Here is an 18,102-nt window from a genome sequence, read left to right as displayed (position 1 = left end):
ACCAGGCTGCTACCTGAGCTGGAGGATCTGAGCTGTGTGAGGAAAGATTGGATAGGCTGGAGTTGTTTTCCTTGGGGCAGCAAAGGTTGAGAGGGGACCTGATAAAGGTGTATAAGATTATGATGGACATAGACAGGATAGATAGGAAGGCACTTTTTCCATTAGTAGAGGGGTCAATAACCAGGGGCCATAGATTTCAAGCAAGAAGTAGAAGGCTAAGAGGAGAAATGTTTTCATCCAGAGGGTGGTGGGAGCCAGGAACTCACTGCCTGAAAGGGTGGTTGAGTCAGAAACTCTCGTAATATTTAAGAAGTATTTAGATATTCACTTGCATTGCCATAGCCTCCAGGGCTATGGGTCAAGTGCTGAAAAATGGGATTAGTGTAGTCAGATCTTTGCTGACCAATGCGGACATGATTGGCCGAATGGCCCCCTTCAATGCTGTCAACGTCTATGAGTCTATGAGGACTGCAGGAATCATGGAGCTGAGAGCCCTTTTGCAACTTTGCATTAATGCTCTGCGGGATCATGTGCAGGGTCTCAAATATGCCCACTGCAGCATGTGTAGTAAATATTACTGATCTCAATACCAGTTTACAAAACTGATGACCACATGTAAGCATTATTATCTAACAAAAACATGGGAAAAGAAGCAGGAGAATGGGGAATGACACAGGCAGAGAAATGGTGCCACAATTTCACAAAGACTGATCTGCAAGCACTTTGTGGATTATTGTGATTTTGATGAAACCTCCATCTAGGGATGAATGCTATTTGGCTTCTCTTGATGTGGTTCTGTAGATTGGAGCCATTTATATTTTATAGTTTGTCATACTGTCTTTTAGCCAGCCAATGTTGATTACATATATATGGCATGCCCAGCAACTAGACAGGTACCACAAACTTAAGACAAAGGGGCCAATGAAATCCTGAATCCTGGATTCATGACTAGGTTCTAACCAAATCTGAAGCCAAATGAGACAAGCAATGTCACAGGATGTCTGCTTCCACGTGAACATGAATGCAATAACTAAAAACTAAATGTAACCTATGTCAGGCAGGCTGGGCAGGAGCGGGCGCGGAGCCGATTGCCGCCCGCGATTGGCTGCATGCTGCCATTTTACATGGGTGGGCCAATTAAGGCCCGGCCAACGTAATATGCGTTCCGTAGCACTCAGCACTATCTGTGCAGGTGGGGGAGGGGAGGAGGGAGAGTCAAGGCTTGAGCAGCAATCTCCCTGAGGCACAGAGCTGCCTCGGGGTGATTGAATAGACAATAAAAGTTTTTTAAAATTCAAGTAAAAAATTATTTAAGCATGTCCCCTCATGTGACAGTGTCACATGAGCTGGGACATGTTTGTCAAGTTTACCAAACCTATTTACTAATTTTATAAAACCTTCAGGAAGCCTCACCCCGCCCGTGGATGAGATTTCCTGGAAAGCGCGAAGGCCACTTGGACTCTTCACCTGCCCACCAACCTTAAGGTTGGACAGGCAGTGTTGCTAATGAGGTACATTTTTTTTCTTAATGGCCTTAATAGGCCTTTGACAGTTCGGCGGGCACGCAGGTGTCTCCAGCGTGCGCACACTGAAAGCAATATCAAAATGATGCCAACGTCATCTCGCGTCATTTTACACGATGGCGTGTTGGGTCCCTCCCCACACGGTGACGGCAATATTCGCACTATCAAAATGATGCCGAATGACATCGGGATGCATAGGCAATATTCTGGCCTATGTATTGTTATAAATGAATAACAATATAATAACATGAATTAATCTGAAGTGGATTTGACGTAGCATTCATCCCTGGGTGGAGGTTTCATCACAATCACAATGTTCCACAAAGCGTTTGCAGACTTTGTGAAATGTGACACATTCTCTCCATTTGTGTCATTCTCCGTTCCCTTGCATCTCTATCATGGAAATTGTTCCTGATCATTGTAGCCTTACTTGTAACGTGATACAAAATACACATGACACATGGAGTCAAGCTAACTATCAGTTAAATGAGTGAGTGAAACACTTCCTTATTTTTCTGCTGCAGCCTTAGGTCATTGTTCACAATTGTGGAAAAAAATTATTTCTGAACAAGGAATCACAATTCAAGCTTGGATTGATATTATCCTCTGACAATCACTTTAACTAACATTTACTGGCTTCATTATGGTGTATATTGCTGCAGCTCTTAAACCATCTCATTATAAATCTCTGTTTGTGTTTAAAGAAACTACCTAATTGTTATCTCCCTGTTTCCACTGCTAATATTGTTGCTTTAAAAAATAACAAGCTTTCAAGTGACATTCTCCACAATAAAACAGATTAAACATAACTGAACAGCTGGAAACTAACTACTAATAACTATTATGACAGTTTTGACTTGAGTATTCACAATAACCAGATGTTTGGTTCTGCTTCTTTATAATTGGGCAGTGAAAGAGTTGAGACAAATGTTTTGTTGGAGTATTATCAAAAATTCTTAGTGGAAGGAAGTAAGCAAAAATCTAGAATGATCTGCTTACAAAAAAAAATCATATTCAGGATTCAAATGTTATTGGTTCAGGTCAGTTTGTGTGCTGGCTAATGTATTTTGTCTGCATTGTTATTTAAGGGCCACCAAAACTAAAAGAAGCTGAAGATGATGGTGGCCAAACAGTTGAGAAGATGATTTGTCATGTTGAAAGAGGTAAATACTTATGCCAAGTACATAATTCCCATTCTTATCAGTGAGCTCAGTCATATATTCTAATAGAATGAATTTACAAATAATCTCAGTGTGGATGTCAATGCGAGAGAGGTTTTCCAAACTTTTCATTATAAAGATTCGAAGTGTGAAAATTTGATACAGCATCACAGAAGAGAACCTGGAGTGACAGAATTGCGCATGTACTGGGGCAAGTGTTATGCACAATATTGTCCCACCAATAACAGGTACAAAGAATGCTAGTTTATTCTAGGCTTTTTTGGTGGTGTTGGTTGAAGGGGAAATAATTTTCAATATAACTGTCTTTTTCATCTTTGTAATAATGCCAAGGGATCGCTTACATCTACCTAAGCAATCAGATGGCTCCATAGTTTAATGAAGGTTTTAGAAATTGACATCTTCAACTTTGTAGTACTCCCTCAGTAGAGTAATGAAGTGTCACCTGGATTGTATGCAGAAATGCTATGAACTGAGCCAAATAGTTAACTGAAGACCCTGTAGATAAGCCTCAGTGAATACACTCCATTTGCCATTAGTTTGCTGAGCATCATTTTCCTCAGGAGCTCTCATTATATGACAGTAAGAACTGTCCAGTAAACATTGAAGCAGAGAATATTGTGTGTATCTACACAGTAATGTCTATGATCCCATAGGGTTGATCTACAAGTGAATTTTCTGTTCACTGTGGGCCCAAACCGGATTTACAAAGCTTCCAACAACATTAAAGCACTCACTCAAAGAGGCTCGAACAATGGTTCATCAGCTGACTAATGGAACAAAGAGAACTAAGTCAACTTGAGTAGAGCTCGCATGGTGGAGCAGTTTCAATGGGCTGCATGGTCTATTCCTGCTCCTATTGCTCCTGTTCTTATGCTTACAGCATACGCTGTGGGATGCTGCCCAGTGACTCAAAAATGCCTGTTTTAGCAGGTGTAGTGGTTAGTACTGGTCGCACTGACAGTTTAAGGAATTAGGGACTACATGAAGGATTTAGTATCTACAAACTCACATGAATAGAGTCGGTAGATATTAATTTCTAAGTGTATTATTGGCTGTCCCTCCTTCTGTTCTGCAGATTTATGTAGTTTCTATTTCACATTTTTCCTACTGCCTTTTAATTGGCCAATGATAACCACCTTTATTATCAATGACATGCTTATAGTCAGATGTCACAAACATGAGACATAAAAAGGCCAATGAAACCCTTAATCCTGGTGTGACAGCTAAGACACCAACCCAACCATGAGGCTCAGATAGACATCCGTGAGCAATGTCACAGGAAATCTGCTTGAGTGTGTATCTTTCTCCTCCTTCGGATACAATACCATAAGAGGGCATTGCCAACCATGGAATTCTATTGGATTGGTGCATGTTTATGCTTGGCAAAGTACTGCAGTGGTTTGTCTTTGCCCAGCATTGCCTCAGTAAAAAGTTGGCACAGACATGATGGGTGAAATACCTCTTCCTGTACTGTAGCTTTCCATTTACAATTCTGTTTCCTCTATTTTCAGCATTTGATCAAAAGAATACTGTGGCACAAGTGCAGGTCTGCCTTAGATATTCTTGTGGGTACAGTGATGCTAGTCACTACAATAAGCAATGTGAGCACCTTCTGCTCTGGACTGTGCCTGTCCTGCCCAATATTTAATCAAACAATTGTATCACCTGCAATGTCACTAAAGAACCCATTCTGATTTGAAGTGAAAACAATTACGGTAAAATTGGACAGGGATTGAAAATGGGCGTGGGTTTCACAATGTGTAATTAATCTGCATTTGTTGCTTCCAGTGCAATCTGCTCCACTAGCCTCGCGCACTGCTCGATGCACCACGTCCCCATTACTCCCTTACCAACAATCTCTATCAGTCACAAAAGCAAAATGCTGTGGATGCTGGAAATCTGAAATAAAAACAGAAAATGCTGGAAAAACTCAGCAGGTCTGGCAGTACCTGCAGTCCCTCTCACTACAGGTCTATATCCTTCCACTGGCTATGCTGAATCACTGCCTAGGAAGACTAGGGCAAGCAAAGTTACATGGAAGACAGGCATGAAGGAAATGCAAAAGGGTGAATAATTGACTTTTGTATGCAATATGGCATGGATCAGTTTATAAATTTAGTTTGACATGTTAGTTTTGTGATGGCTTATATTTTAGCAAGATGGCCACAAGGACTTGTAAAAGTCAGTAACAGAAGCCAGGTGAAGTGTGGGACTGTTAGTGAATGGGGAATTGGGGTAGCAGTCACTGGTACCACAGTGAGGTGAGTTGATCATGGACAGCCCAGTTAGAAAGGGCTATGTTGGTTGCCTCCTCCCTTCCTCGGACTCTTCTTCCACTGACTTCTCTTCCTCCTCCTCCTCGTCAGTTGGTTGTCGTATAGCTGGTGGAAGTGATGTTCCTTCATGATGGTGAGGTTGTGTAATATGAAGCAGACCATGGCAAATTGTTACACCCGCTCTGCTGAGTATTGCAGGGTTCCTACAGAGTGGCCCAGGCAGAAGTGCTGTATAAGCACCCCAGTGGTCTCCTCTATCACATTTTGTGTTGCAGCATGGCTTTTGTTATATGTATGCTGACTACATGTACATGGGTTTCGCACCAGAGTCAGGATCAATGTGACCAGCATTTCGCCCTTGCATCAAATAGCCACTTTTTCCCTTGTCATGGTGGCTCAAATGCAGATGGCACAGCGGACTGACAGAATAAACTACTGCCAGGATACCTGGCATTTATCTGCATGATACACCGTATGTTGTTGCACGCCAATTGGAAGTCGAGGGAATGGAATCCCTTCAGGTTGTGGCACGTCTCAGAGTCAACCTGTGATGACAGCAAAGTGGTGTGCATGCAGTCAATGCACCCGACACCCTGGGGAACCCTGCATCCTCACAAGACTGCATGTTCGCTCCACCTGCTTCTCTCTGGAAAGAGGGAATTAAATGTATTCAGCTCTCTTGCAATACAGGACCTCAGTGAACTCTTTCACGCGACAGTGAATGACAAGCTGAGCTATGTTGAAAATACCAACTGTTTCAGCAAGGAAAGAGTCAAAGGTAAAAACATTCATGACTGTGGTCATTGTTACAGCCACTGGCAATGCCATCCATGCCCTGCTCTGAGGCTGCAGTTGTAGCTGTAGCAAGTAGCAGATTTCAATAAGAACCTCCTGAGTGAAGGCATCTGACAATGCAGTTCCTTGCTGAGGTTAAGGTAGAAAAATTTCTCTCTGAACATTCTGGGTGGATTTTGCCTCCTTTTGAGAGCTCTTCTCCCCTCCTCTTCCTCCCTTTCCCAGGGCTGTGCTGCCTCTACTCATTCTCCTCTCATGCTGTAGTCCAAAGAGGATAAAACCACTGCACTCATGTCTGGGAGTAAGTAGTTTGTTCTGTAATTCTTGAAATCAGGACAACATCCTTCAGCATCTTCTATCCCATTTTTTGTTGTCTTCAGCAACATTAAACAACAGTGAAAACCATCCAACACTTGCATCAAGAGCCAGTAGAATCAATAAGTGACTAACATGAAAACCATTGATAATCTCTGTAAAGAGCACCAGTGAAAGGTCCTTCCTGCTGTTGAATATGTGTTCAGGTTAAGCGAGAGTGTTACATGCTGATTGATCTCACAATCTTCTAACCCTGCACACTTCTAGTTAATGCTTCCTGCGTACATACCAGCATCCTCACCAAAATGGCGACCAACATTGCTAACACCAGAAGTGTGCACACGCCGAGGATACCATTCTGGAGTCAATACAACTGAAATTCACACTCTGTGTCTTTTCCATCTGCCCTTAAGTGCACTTCAACAACCTTTCTGAAAAGGAGGTTTGGGAATAATAATTAGCTGTAGTCAAAAAGGACTACAGGGACCTCTGTTAGAGAGAGACACAATCGGTTATATAGCTTGAGGGGCATTAAGCTTGGGGCAAGGCAAGGAGGCAGGCCAATATGAATTGGAAACATAGGGCAGCTGACTCCCGTGTGTGTCCGTCGACCAAAATATTGTGTGAGTGCGCAATGACGTCAGGATGCTTGCCCGATGTCATCACGTGTCATTTTACGTTCGTATGGGTTGGGAGCGTGCCCACCTGACGAGAGTAAAATTCTCCGCATATGGTGAGGCGTGACCCGCTGGGTCATCCGTCCATGTTGGCAGGAAAGCACGTCAACGTGTTTCACAACAGCATATAAAAGGTATGCACTTGGTGGGTTGCACTTTGAGGGGAACTCAGAGGCCAGTTCACAGCAACAATGTGTAGCGCTCGCCAGGGTCACCTGTTGGACCAAGCTTGGGGCGTGTTAGTGGGGGGGGTGGGGTTGGTGGTCAAGGGCTGTCTTGCAATTGAAACGACTTGTCAAAGGGCGGGGGGTGGTGGGCCTTGCGGTTGAATATAAATGCACAAGCCCTCGGAATGGGGGTTAGGGAAGTGGCCATGCATTAGGGACACTTTATATAAAGTAACCATTCCTCTGCAACTAAGACAGTTCAAGCGCAGCCATTGATATGATTGGAGTTGGGCTTCTAGCTTATCTGCCCACTCATGAAACACAGAGGCATCAAAGTGCCACCAAGTGCTCCAGAGTTTTTCATGTCCTCCAGCACGGACTGCAGAACAGTTGGACGACTGCACACATTGTACAATCTCCTTGCTAAAGCTGGCCATGGAGCAGTCATTAGTGAAGTTGCTAACAGCCTCTTGCCATGTCAGCATCCCAGTTTGGGACAGTCTCCCTAAGGGATCAAGCTAACAGTGCAGCCTTGCATTGCGGGTTAGAAGAATACCTGCGCCTGAGCTGAGAGCACAGCTTGCAGTCCAATGAGCAAAGCTGCCACCAATTGGTCAGGTGGATTGGGGTGGAGGTGGGTGGGGTCTTGGGCAACCATACAGAGCACTAATCTTTGGCCATCCAAGTGGTGGCCAGCACTCTCTGGGAAGCGTTAAGGGGCCTTCATCTTAGCCAGGACAGGTTCTTAGTACACGCATGTTCCTCGGGGACGACGCTACCCACAGACGACATGGCTGATGACACCCGTGCGGCGGGCTCAGACTGCAGCAGAGCCAAGATATAATGAGGCTCATGCTGCAACTCATAACTTGGTGGAGCAGACCATAGGGATGCTGAAGATGAGGTTTGGGTGGCTGGACCAGTCTGATGGAGCCCTGCAATATAGTCCACAGGGTGTCATGCATCATCATCGCCTGCTGCACCCTTTACAACCTAGCACTGCAATGGGGAGAGGAGTTGGCTGAGGAGGAGTTGGAAGAGCTGGAGGTCTCCTCAGATGAGAACGCCGATGGGCATGAGGGTGCAGAGGTCCTCAAAAGGTGACGATGACGGGGATGAGGCCCTTGCATTGGCTAGACGAGGCTCGGGTGGCCATCATAGCTGCTAAATTTGTGCAGGATGACGACAACATGTAGTGAAGACACGCCATAGGTTTTCACATAGCCTCTGAGAATGTCTGAATTCTGTCTGACCGAGGGCAGCTCGCTTGCGCTCTGTGATCAGGGTCATATCATAGAGACACAGCCATGAAACTTTAGAAGCATCGGATCCTCTGTCTGCCTTCAACACTTCAGCCCTTCAGGAGCACAGCATCACTGGTCACAGATGCTGAAGAGATGGGGGCCAGCCCCATCCCAAAAGGTGCTGAGAGCACACAGAGAGAATGATGGAACTCTGTGGTGCTTGCCCATTACATTCTGGCAGCAATGATAAGCACCATTGAGGTGCAGGCATCAGTAATGTGCCCAGGGAGTGTGAGGCCTGACCATCACTTTGGTCTGAAGGCTGCACAAAGCAGAGGGAAGAGGCCCTGGACTGAAACACCTGCCTTTATCTTGTGCAGAAAGGTTTCACATCTGAGTGACATGAACTCTGCTCATCAAAACAAGGAGCCATAGGCAGAAAGACATTCTTGGGAGTTTAATGACAATAGTTAACAGTATGTACAAGTGATTAGTACCCATGCCCAGGCTGTGAAACTAATTCTTCTTAACTTTCCTAGCCCTGCCGTTATGTCTTGGTACACAGCAGAGGTGGAGGCAGCCTGCTGACTGCAATGCCCTGTCTGTGAAGACCTTGGCGGGTGGCCCCTGGAGGGCTGAGACCTGGAGGGGCCCAGCCTGCTTTCAGGGTCCTGCTGTGTGGCAGTGGCACCCTCCTCGACCTGTGGAGATGGAGCTGGAACTGCTGAGGTCACAGGAAGATGGGATTTGGATGGGCTGGACACTCCTAAAGTCACCTGGATGGATGGCCCCAGGGTGTGCACCTGCTGATCCTCCTCCCAATGGGTTCCCAAGGGCCCCTGGCTGACTCCATGAGCAGAAGGGGTAGTTGGAGTGAGATCGAGCTGCCTGCCACCCCTCTTACGTACACACTGTTGGAGGCCAAATATGGCATCACCAATGGAGTTAAGCCTGCGCAGCAGTGCAGGAGTGATGTCCTGTACCAAGGCCACCTGCCTTTATCTTGTGCAGAAAGGTTTCACATCTGAGTGACATGAACTCTGCTCATCAAAACAAGGAGCCATAGGCAGAAAGACATTCTTGGGAGTTTAATGACAATAGTTAACAGTATGTACAAGTGATTAGTACCCATGCCCAGGCTGTGAAACTAATTCTTCTTAACTTTCCTAGCCCTGCCGTTATGTCTTGGTACACAGCAGAGGTGGCCGCCATCCTACCAGTGTTGACCTCGGTGCATTGGCATGCCGGTGCTATCGCGTCAGAGTTAAGGCAGATGGACTCTTCCATCATGCCTTGCAATCTGAGGAATGCAGCGGACGTCCCTTCCTGATGTTTCCAAGCTTACTTTACTTTTGCAGCTCCAGCAACTGTGATATGATCTAGACCAGAGGCTCGTCATCTGACTCGGACTTAGTAAATTTCCAGCCTCCAGCAGTCCTCCGAGTGCCAGACAACTGGGAAGTCCCTGCTGCAGCCTGCAGTGGATCAGACAGTGCATTGTGCTCACCAGTCTGTGATCCCGAGGCTATTCTAAAGCTTGGTCCCACTGAGGTGTGTCTCTCTGCGTTGGTGGAAGGTGTGGGTGAGCTCTGTTCCGGGACTTCAGGGAGGGTGCCTCCAGATCCCTCTTAAGAGGTTTTTTTGGGGCTTGTTTGCAAGCCCTGAATGATGGGCTCCATCGGCTGTTTCCCAGATGTGCCTGAGGAAGCAAGGGGAGATAATTAATGCATAGCAGTGGCCTGTGAAACAGGACACATCACTCACAGCCTGGTTGTCTGATGGATGTTGCATTGGTGGATCCTTATTTGGTAGAGCATCGCTGACCTAACCATCAGCACAGGATCGGTCTAGATCATCGCCGGCCCGCTGGATGGCTCTGTTTTCAAAGTCCACGAGGACTTTGATTTCAGACTTTCCTCCACCAGTCTGTGACCTCTCAGTCTTGTTGTGTGTCAGTTTGTCCTGCAGGAATAGAGATGGAGAGAGTGTAAGCAGGATGCCTGCCAAGCCAGATAATGAGTATGCCTGGCATGTGTGGGTGGTGAGTGATCCAATGGATGGGATGAGAATAATGACAGTGAATATGAGAGGGTGAATGGTGATGTCACTTGAACTATTAATGAGTGAGATCCCTGTGGATGTGTGATGTGTTTGTGAGTTGAGAGTGATGAAAAGAGTGACTTTCCCTGGTGGAACGGAGGAGATCATTCATCCTCTTGTGACACTGGGTGGCTGTCCTCCTCTGAAGGGCGTTGACACTGACCTGCCACCAACTCCCCCCAAGCCTGATTGGATGCACTGCTGCCCATTTTGTGGCCAGAGTGCAGGTAGAGGACACCCCAGCAGGCCTCCGTGCATCCAAAAGGCGTTCTGGTGATGTATCGCTAAACCTGGGGGCTGCAGTCTTCTTGCCTTTCATGGACATCTTCCCTGAAGCAGTGTGGGCTGGAAGCTCTGAGATCTGGTGCACACAGCTGGACTTTAAATATGGTGCCTGGTGTGATGAAGCGGCGAGGTGATGGCAGGCGGATAAATGAGATTCATTCACCCCCCGTCCCGTGCTCGACATGGCACATTTGCCAAGAATACATAAATAATGAGGTGGGTTTGGGGTGAAAACCCAACCTCATGGCTGGCAGGTAAAACATCATTTTACTTGGTTGCTACCACCTTGAGAGCAAATCTGGGACAATTCCGCCTCTAGTCACAACAAATTCACATCTTGGTCTGTACCTGTACTCCTCTGGCAAGTTCTGCTCTTTTGAGCATCTCACCTTGTACCAACCCTCTCACCTTTCATTTAAAATCCACTTTCCATGCTATCTGCCTAAGCACCATGCCTTATTTCTCAGTGACATGCTCACTGCTTTCCTCCATCAGTTTTTCCATCGAGCAGCTTCTCACCTTTGGTGATTTGAACTTTAATTTCAACTTGTTATGCTCTCGCTCCCCTCTTGAGTTCATTGCCACCTAATCCTCCAATATAAACCGCCCTACCCACATTCACAGCCACCTCTCGCCTTCACCACTCTTATCTTGCCAATCACAGATCATTCCATTTCTGATCATTTCATCGTATCCTACTCCACTCACATCGCCCCCCCCTTTCCATCCTTCTTTCTGCCTGCCTCAAGTCACTTCCAACTGCATTTTCAAATTTACATCTGTCTAGCCTTCGACGCTCCATTCATTATGACATTTCTGCAACTAACAATCTTCTCAATCTTACCCTCATCTCAACCTTTGAGTCTTTATCCCCAGTAAAACTATTACTCTATCTCCCCCATGATGTGTCCCTCACCTTTGCTCCCTTAAGTCCTAAGGGTGCCGATTGGTATGATGGACATCTGGTTCAACAATTAATCATCAGATCTAATTGGACCATGTAAAGCGCTATAAGGTCTTGCTCTCCTCTGCACAAAATGCGCTCTATTCCAGGATCACCCAGAATGCAAAGATAACCTCTGGGTTCTCTTCACTTCAAACAGGCTTCTTAAACAACCTTCCCCTTCCTCCTTAACCCTCGCCTTCAAGAACATTTGCAAGAAGCTCTTAGACATTTTTGTCACAGAAATTGAGTCACAAATAATATCCGTATGACTGTGACAAAGATGAACTATCCTTCCTCATCCTTCTTGACCTGTCTTCAGCCTTTGAAATAGTTGGACACACTATCCTCCTCCACAGTCTCCTCCTCCATAGTCTCTGCTCTATCATTTACCTAAATGGAACTGCCCTTACCTGGCTTCATTCTTATCTATCCAGTTATAGCTAGAGAGTTACCTAAAATAGCTTCTATTCTTGCTTCCATACTGTTACTTCTGGAGTTCGCCAAGGATCTATCTTTATCCTGCTATCTCTCCTGTGCATGCTACCCCTCAGAATCTTCATCCAAAGACACATCATTCTACATGTACACTCATGCCACTCAGCTAGAAATCGCCACCATTCTCCACCCATCTACTGTCTCTGCTTTGTTACACTGTTTGGCCAGTGCTGGATGAACAGAAATTTTCCCCAACTTAAAATTGTGACGCCTGTTTCCTAGCCATCACCTTCATCTATTTCTCTGGTGACTGTCTCAGGCTAAATCAGACTGTTCACAACTTTAGTATTGCATTTGACACCAAAGGAACTTCCAATCACATATCTGCTTCATCACCAAGACCATCTACTTTCACTTCTGTAACATTGCCCAAATGTGCTCCTACCTCAGCTCATCTGCAGCTGAAGCTCATCCATGCTTTTGTTGCCTATTGGGTTGATTATTCCAGTGCACCTTCTAGCTGGCTTCCTATCTTCCAGCCTCCAGAATCTTGAGCTCATGCAAAACTCTTCCCTCATCCTAATCCTCACCAAGTCCCAGTTTGCCATTGCCCCTGTGCTTGCTTCTACATTGGCTCCCAGCCTAGCAATACCTTAATTTTAAAATTCTCAACCTTGGTTCCAAATCCTCAGTGGCCACACCCTTTCCTTATGTCTGTAACCTCTTATAGCCCCATGAGTCTTTAAGATCTCTGCACTCCTCCAATCTCGGGTCTTGCATATCCCCCGTTTTAATTGCTGCACCATTGAGGGGTGTGCCTTCAGCTGCCTAGGCCCTAAAGTCCAGAATTCCCTCCATAAACCTCTTTGCCTCTATCTCTTTTCCTTTTAAGATGCTTCTTAAAACCTATCTTGTTTACTGTGGCTCGATGTCAGATTTTGATTATCAAGTCTCTTGTGAAGCACTTTAGGACATTTTACTACTTTAAAAATGCTATATAAATGCAAGTCATTGTATTTGTTTGATGAAGTGACGTTTTGTCCTGTTGAACACGTCTTTTCTTCCAACATTGGTCAACAAAATTGTTGCTGTTCTTTCTTCGTCTTTACACAATGGGGTGCACACTGTTTACACTGCTGTTCACTTTGTTTTGACGCAGAAGCAGAGAAAACCTGCACAGGAGAAGAAAGCAATACTGAGGAAACAATGCAAGTCACCAATAATCACCTCAGGCAAGATGAGTTGCAAGAAAAATATAATTGGGAAACTGAAGTTGAAATTAGTAGAGAAAGTAAGTCTCTAGACAAATGAAAATACTTTGCTATTTAATTAAAGTCAAAGAGATGCAGGAAAGGGGTACTGTGATGCAACTCTACACTATATAACAAAGGGCAGTCTGGGGGGTACTTTTAGTTCAAATTATTTAGATTTATATCAAGGAAACAATAGTGTCATGGGAATTTTTTTTTGAGTATGCTATTTAGAAAAGATCAGTTTTATTTCTGGCATGGAGACTCTCAAGAATACTTTCCCAGCCTGTTAGGGAGCTCCATTAATTATGGGTGCATCACTTATTTCTTTGAGTGGCTCCTTTGTAATCAGGGAGGCCAAAAACCTCAAACATGTCCACTTGGTGTTAAAAAGCCTTTGGATCACAGGGGAACTTGATACGAGCTGGAACATTTTCATCCTCCATCTGTCGAATGGTTACTTGAGCTTGAGCAGTTTCAAAGAAGCTCTTATACCAGTTTGAAATAATACATATGAACACGTATTCCCTCTCTTGTTTTGTTTGCACACTGCTCTAAAATACTTCTAATAATTCATGTTGGTGGATTGGCCTAACGTGGAGGAAGACTCTACCTTGGTATCTCTCTATGGGTAAAACATTGGTGCTTTGAAAAATGTCACAGAAATTTATGGTAAGACTTTCCTCTATGAAAAGAGGCAACACTTTGAACAGAACAGTATTTTCTTTAACAAGGTCGTTTTAGTTAATTCATTTTATAAATGAATAGATACTATCAAATATGCTGTTTAAAATTCAGTTTTCTGGTATAAATTTTTCTCAAATGGATTAGATGATACACGATGAATTATATCATCCATATCAGAGTTAAATTCTGTTGTCTTTCATACCATGTTTGCACTATTTTCAGTTCTCCTTCTTTCGCATTAATGCAGGTTCCAAGTCAAGTATGGGAGAACCAAAAGACAAAGGAGAAGAAAATAGCCTTAAAGCTCCCAATGAAAAAGAAGGTATGTCTACAGTAGTAAATAAAGCTGCAGTAAACAAAGTAAAACTGAACACAGAGTGGATAATGAACATACTAAATGGGTAATGTGTTAAAACAGAAATGATTTTCACTGAAATTGTAAATAGTGAAGGTTTGGAGCACGTTGGTGAAATATGTTATTGAAAATCCTGGGATGTTGAAACCAAAATGTAAACTGAAGATCAATCACTCAGTTAATTATACAAATAAAATTGATCAATGTAATTGAATATTATTGGTAATATATTTAAACAGAATAGTCTCCACTTGCCTGAATCAGTGCAGCTCCAACAACATTCAAGAAACTTGACAGCATCCAGGACAAAGCATCCAAGTGATTGGCATCTCAGCCACCACCTTAAACATTCACTTCCTTCACTCTCAGTGCACAGTGGCAGCAGTGTTTACCATCTACAAGATGCACTGCAGTAGTTCACTGAGGCTCCTTTGATGGCCCCTTCTAAACCCATGACCTCTACCACCTATAAGAACAAGGACTGCAGACTCATGGCAACACCACCACCTGCATGTTCCCTGCCAAGTCACACACCATGCTGACTTGGAACTAAAATCACTGTTCCTTAACTGCAACTGAGCTAAAATCTTGGAACTCCCTACCTAACAACACTCTTAGTGTACCTATACTAAATGGTTCAGCGGTTCAAAGTGGTGACTCACCACTATTTTCTTGAGGGCAATTAGGGATGGACAATAAATACTAGTCTTGCCAGTGACATCCACATCCCATGAACAAATAAATCAAGATCTTTAGAATTTCATTCTTTTGAATTAAGTCAATACATCCCTAATATTTGCCCTATTTATTTTCTTGGCCTACAACGTAAAACATTCACCAACATGAGAAATCTGCATGGAGTTTGTTTACTTGCACGAATGGTGGTCACAGCATTCATGCTTCATGCCCAGGCTACTTGCACAACGATAATTGGCTATATAAATTACTCAATCAACTACCCACTTTTTCATTGAATGGTGTGACATTCTTTGGATGCTAAAATTAAATTATTCGAGAGCAATAATTGAATTTTGCTTTCTTTCTACAGAAAATCCAAGTCCATAGCAAAACATCAAGTGTAAGAACGCAACATTCTTCTACCATAAGATCATGTTGGACTTAGGAATGTCAAGAGATCTCAAATGCACCAAATTACTCTGCTGACTGTCAATCTAGCTGTTATCTCGCCATGAAACACTACTTTCTGCTGCTGCTCAAGAAGCTGAGGACTGATCTTCATTGGCTGACCTTACTGGCTATTTTGTACAATTTATTTTAAATCATTTATTATTATTAGCTCAGTGTTAGCACTCTTTCCTCAGCTGGGAGGTTTTGATGGCAAGGTGAAGGTACTCAAAAGCAACTCCTTAGAGAGTAAATTGGTTGTCAAGAGACAAATTGAATTTGAAGTGAAGCAGTGTGAATCTACTTCTTTGCTCTAATGTCAGGGTAATTGGATCAGTCGAAACCACGTGACGCAACATTACAATTATAGCGTGGATGCATCCTTAAAGGCACATAGTTCCATTTTGGTAGCAAAAGATCACATTGTACATTACATTCATGTCCTTTAAATGGCTGTATCTGTTTAAGTTCGGATTGTAGCCCTTTAAGGGTTGTTCCTGTATGCAACTTCTGCCTTTTTTCTTAGTGATATTTCAGGACAACATCAAATGGGAACTAGGCGGTTCTCGAGAATCAGTATTAACTCTGTAAATCAGCCCAGTCACTCAGTTGGCTGAGCTAATTTTTCTGAAGGAAATCATTCTCTAGGTTATTATATGCAAGAGTTATTAAAGCAATACTGAATTTCAAAGTGGATACTTTTAAGTTTTAGTCTGTTCTAAATGGTCACATATTTGGCTTTTTCTATTCTTTACCCTGAGAATCGACAAATAATCAGCCTGAAATCCTATCACTGTTTAAAAGGTAGAGAGGTGTTGACCAGCTTTGTAAATGTTAAATATATTCTGCGCATTAAATAGAAATGTAGAAAGGTGATAACACAGAAGGAGAACATTCAGTCCATCATAGGCCCTCTGAAGGAACGGTTCACCAGCTGCCACTCTGCAGCTCTGCATATTTCTTCTTTTCAGATAATGATCCAATCTTCTTTTGAAAATCTTAGTTGACTCTGCCTCCATCACACTCTCAAACAGTTCAATCCAGGTTCTAACCAATCACTGTGTGAAAAAGTTTTCCTTTATGTTGCCATTGCTTCTTTTGCCAATTATCTTAATTCTGTACCTCTGGTTCTCGAGGCAGAGCAGAAATTTGCTCCACTTGAATGTTGGGAAAACCAAATCCATTGTCTTCAGTCCTGGCCTCAAACTCCATTCATCTGTCCCTGTGAAGCATCCTGAGATGTTTTATTACATTACAGCCACGATATAAATCCAAAAGCAAAATACTGCAGGTGCTGGAAATCTGAAGTAAAAACAGAAAATGCTGGAAACACACAGTATCTCAACCAGCATCTGTGCAGAGAAACAGAGTTAACGTGCAGAATTTAACGTCCACCTCCCTCCACACTCTCCCCACCAAGTTGTGTTCTGAGCCGAGAGGCGCTGTTTGATCGGGCGGGAGGGTGCTGGTTGGAGAGCCTTCTGCCTCTCCCCAATTAATACCAAACAGTGAGCGGGGTCTCACCATATGGGAGGCCAACAAGCGAACCCACCAAAAGCCTTGTGGAGGAGGCTCAGTCCCTCGTTCAGAGGCACTCAGTGCCTGATCGAGGGTCCTGGCTTTGGGAAGAGGTGTGCCTCTTGCCAGCCACCCCCTTGCCCTTTCCTCTGACCACACCCAACTCCCCTTGCCGGTGACCCCAACCTGCGAACCACATTCCACTGTCACCTAGCTTTCTCCAGGGATCCAGTAATGAACCTTGATGAAGGCCCAAGTAAATTTAGCAGCAGCAGTGGCCACGAACCTTTTATTTCTTTTACACATACGCAGATGGACAAGCACATAAAACACAATAAAAATGATGTGTTTTTAAAAAGTAGGTAAGAAAATGATTAATTATTTGCATCAGACTTCAAAACCAACACTGGGCAATTTCATCTGCATACCTCCCAAAGATGAAGCTACTCACACCAAAGCTTGTGAAAGCTTGACATAAATTCCTTTACAATCATATACACGCTGAGAAGAATCAGTGACTTGTTACATACATTTTCTATAAAATAAAAGCAAAAAACTGTGGATGCTGGAAATCCAAAGCAAAAACAAAAATACCTGGAAAAACGCAGCAGGTCTGACAGCATCTGTGAAGAGGAACACAGTTAACGTTTCAAGTCCATATGACTCTTCAACAGAACTAAGGAAAAATAGAAAAAAGGTAAAATATAAGCTGGTTTAAGGGGGGGTGGGTGGGACAGGTGGAGCTGGATAGAGGGCCAGTGATAGGTAGAGATAACCAAAAGATGTCATAGACAAAAGGACAAAGAGGTGTTCAAACTGGTGATATTATCTAAGGAATGTGATAATAAAGGTACAGATAGCCCTAGTGGGGGTGGGGTGGGGGGAAGCGATTGAAATAGGCTAAAAGGCAGAGATAAAACAATGGATGGAAATACATTTAAAAATAACGGAAATAGGTGGGAAAAGAAAAATCTATATAAATATTTGGAAAAAAGGAGATCGGAAAGGGGGTGGGGATGGAGGAGAGAGTTCATGATCTAAAATTGTTGAACTCAATATTCAGTCCGGAACGCCGTAAAGTGCCTAGTCGGAAGATGAGATGCTGTTCCTCCAGTTTGCATTGAGCTTCACTGGTGCAATACATTTTCTATCAGCCTGACCATACATCCTTAGGACATTCCTTATCTCCTATCAGCTTGCACCATGTAAGGTCTCCTTAAAAC

At 43.8% G+C, this 18,102-nt stretch overlaps 1 protein-coding gene across 14 annotated transcripts in view; it reads left to right on the top strand.

Annotated features, from left to right (window-relative positions):
• The window catches only part of LOC121283378, a 111,162-nt gene extending 95,113 nt beyond the window's left edge, over positions 1-16,049 (top strand). For 13 of the 14 annotated variants that reach the window (XM_041197886.1, XM_041197882.1, XM_041197894.1 and 10 more), the window contains 4 exons: positions 2,612-2,686; positions 13,104-13,235; positions 14,129-14,203; positions 15,285-16,049. In XM_041197886.1, coding sequence (XP_041053820.1) covers positions 2,612-2,686; positions 13,104-13,235; positions 14,129-14,203; positions 15,285-15,301 — 299 coding nt within the window. In that variant the 3' untranslated portion in view covers positions 15,302-16,049. The remainder of the gene's footprint in view (positions 1-2,611; positions 2,687-13,103; positions 13,236-14,128; positions 14,204-15,284) is intronic. The other variant, XM_041197885.1, reaches the window with a different exon arrangement.
• Positions 16,050-18,102: the final 2,053 nt, after the last annotated feature.

This window comes from Carcharodon carcharias, chromosome 10, assembly GCF_017639515.1.
Source record: "Carcharodon carcharias isolate sCarCar2 chromosome 10, sCarCar2.pri, whole genome shotgun sequence".
NCBI lineage: Eukaryota > Metazoa > Chordata > Chondrichthyes > Lamniformes > Lamnidae > Carcharodon > Carcharodon carcharias.
Note: the sequence above shows the minus strand (reverse complement) of the source record. Positions and strands in the feature narration are given on the sequence as shown.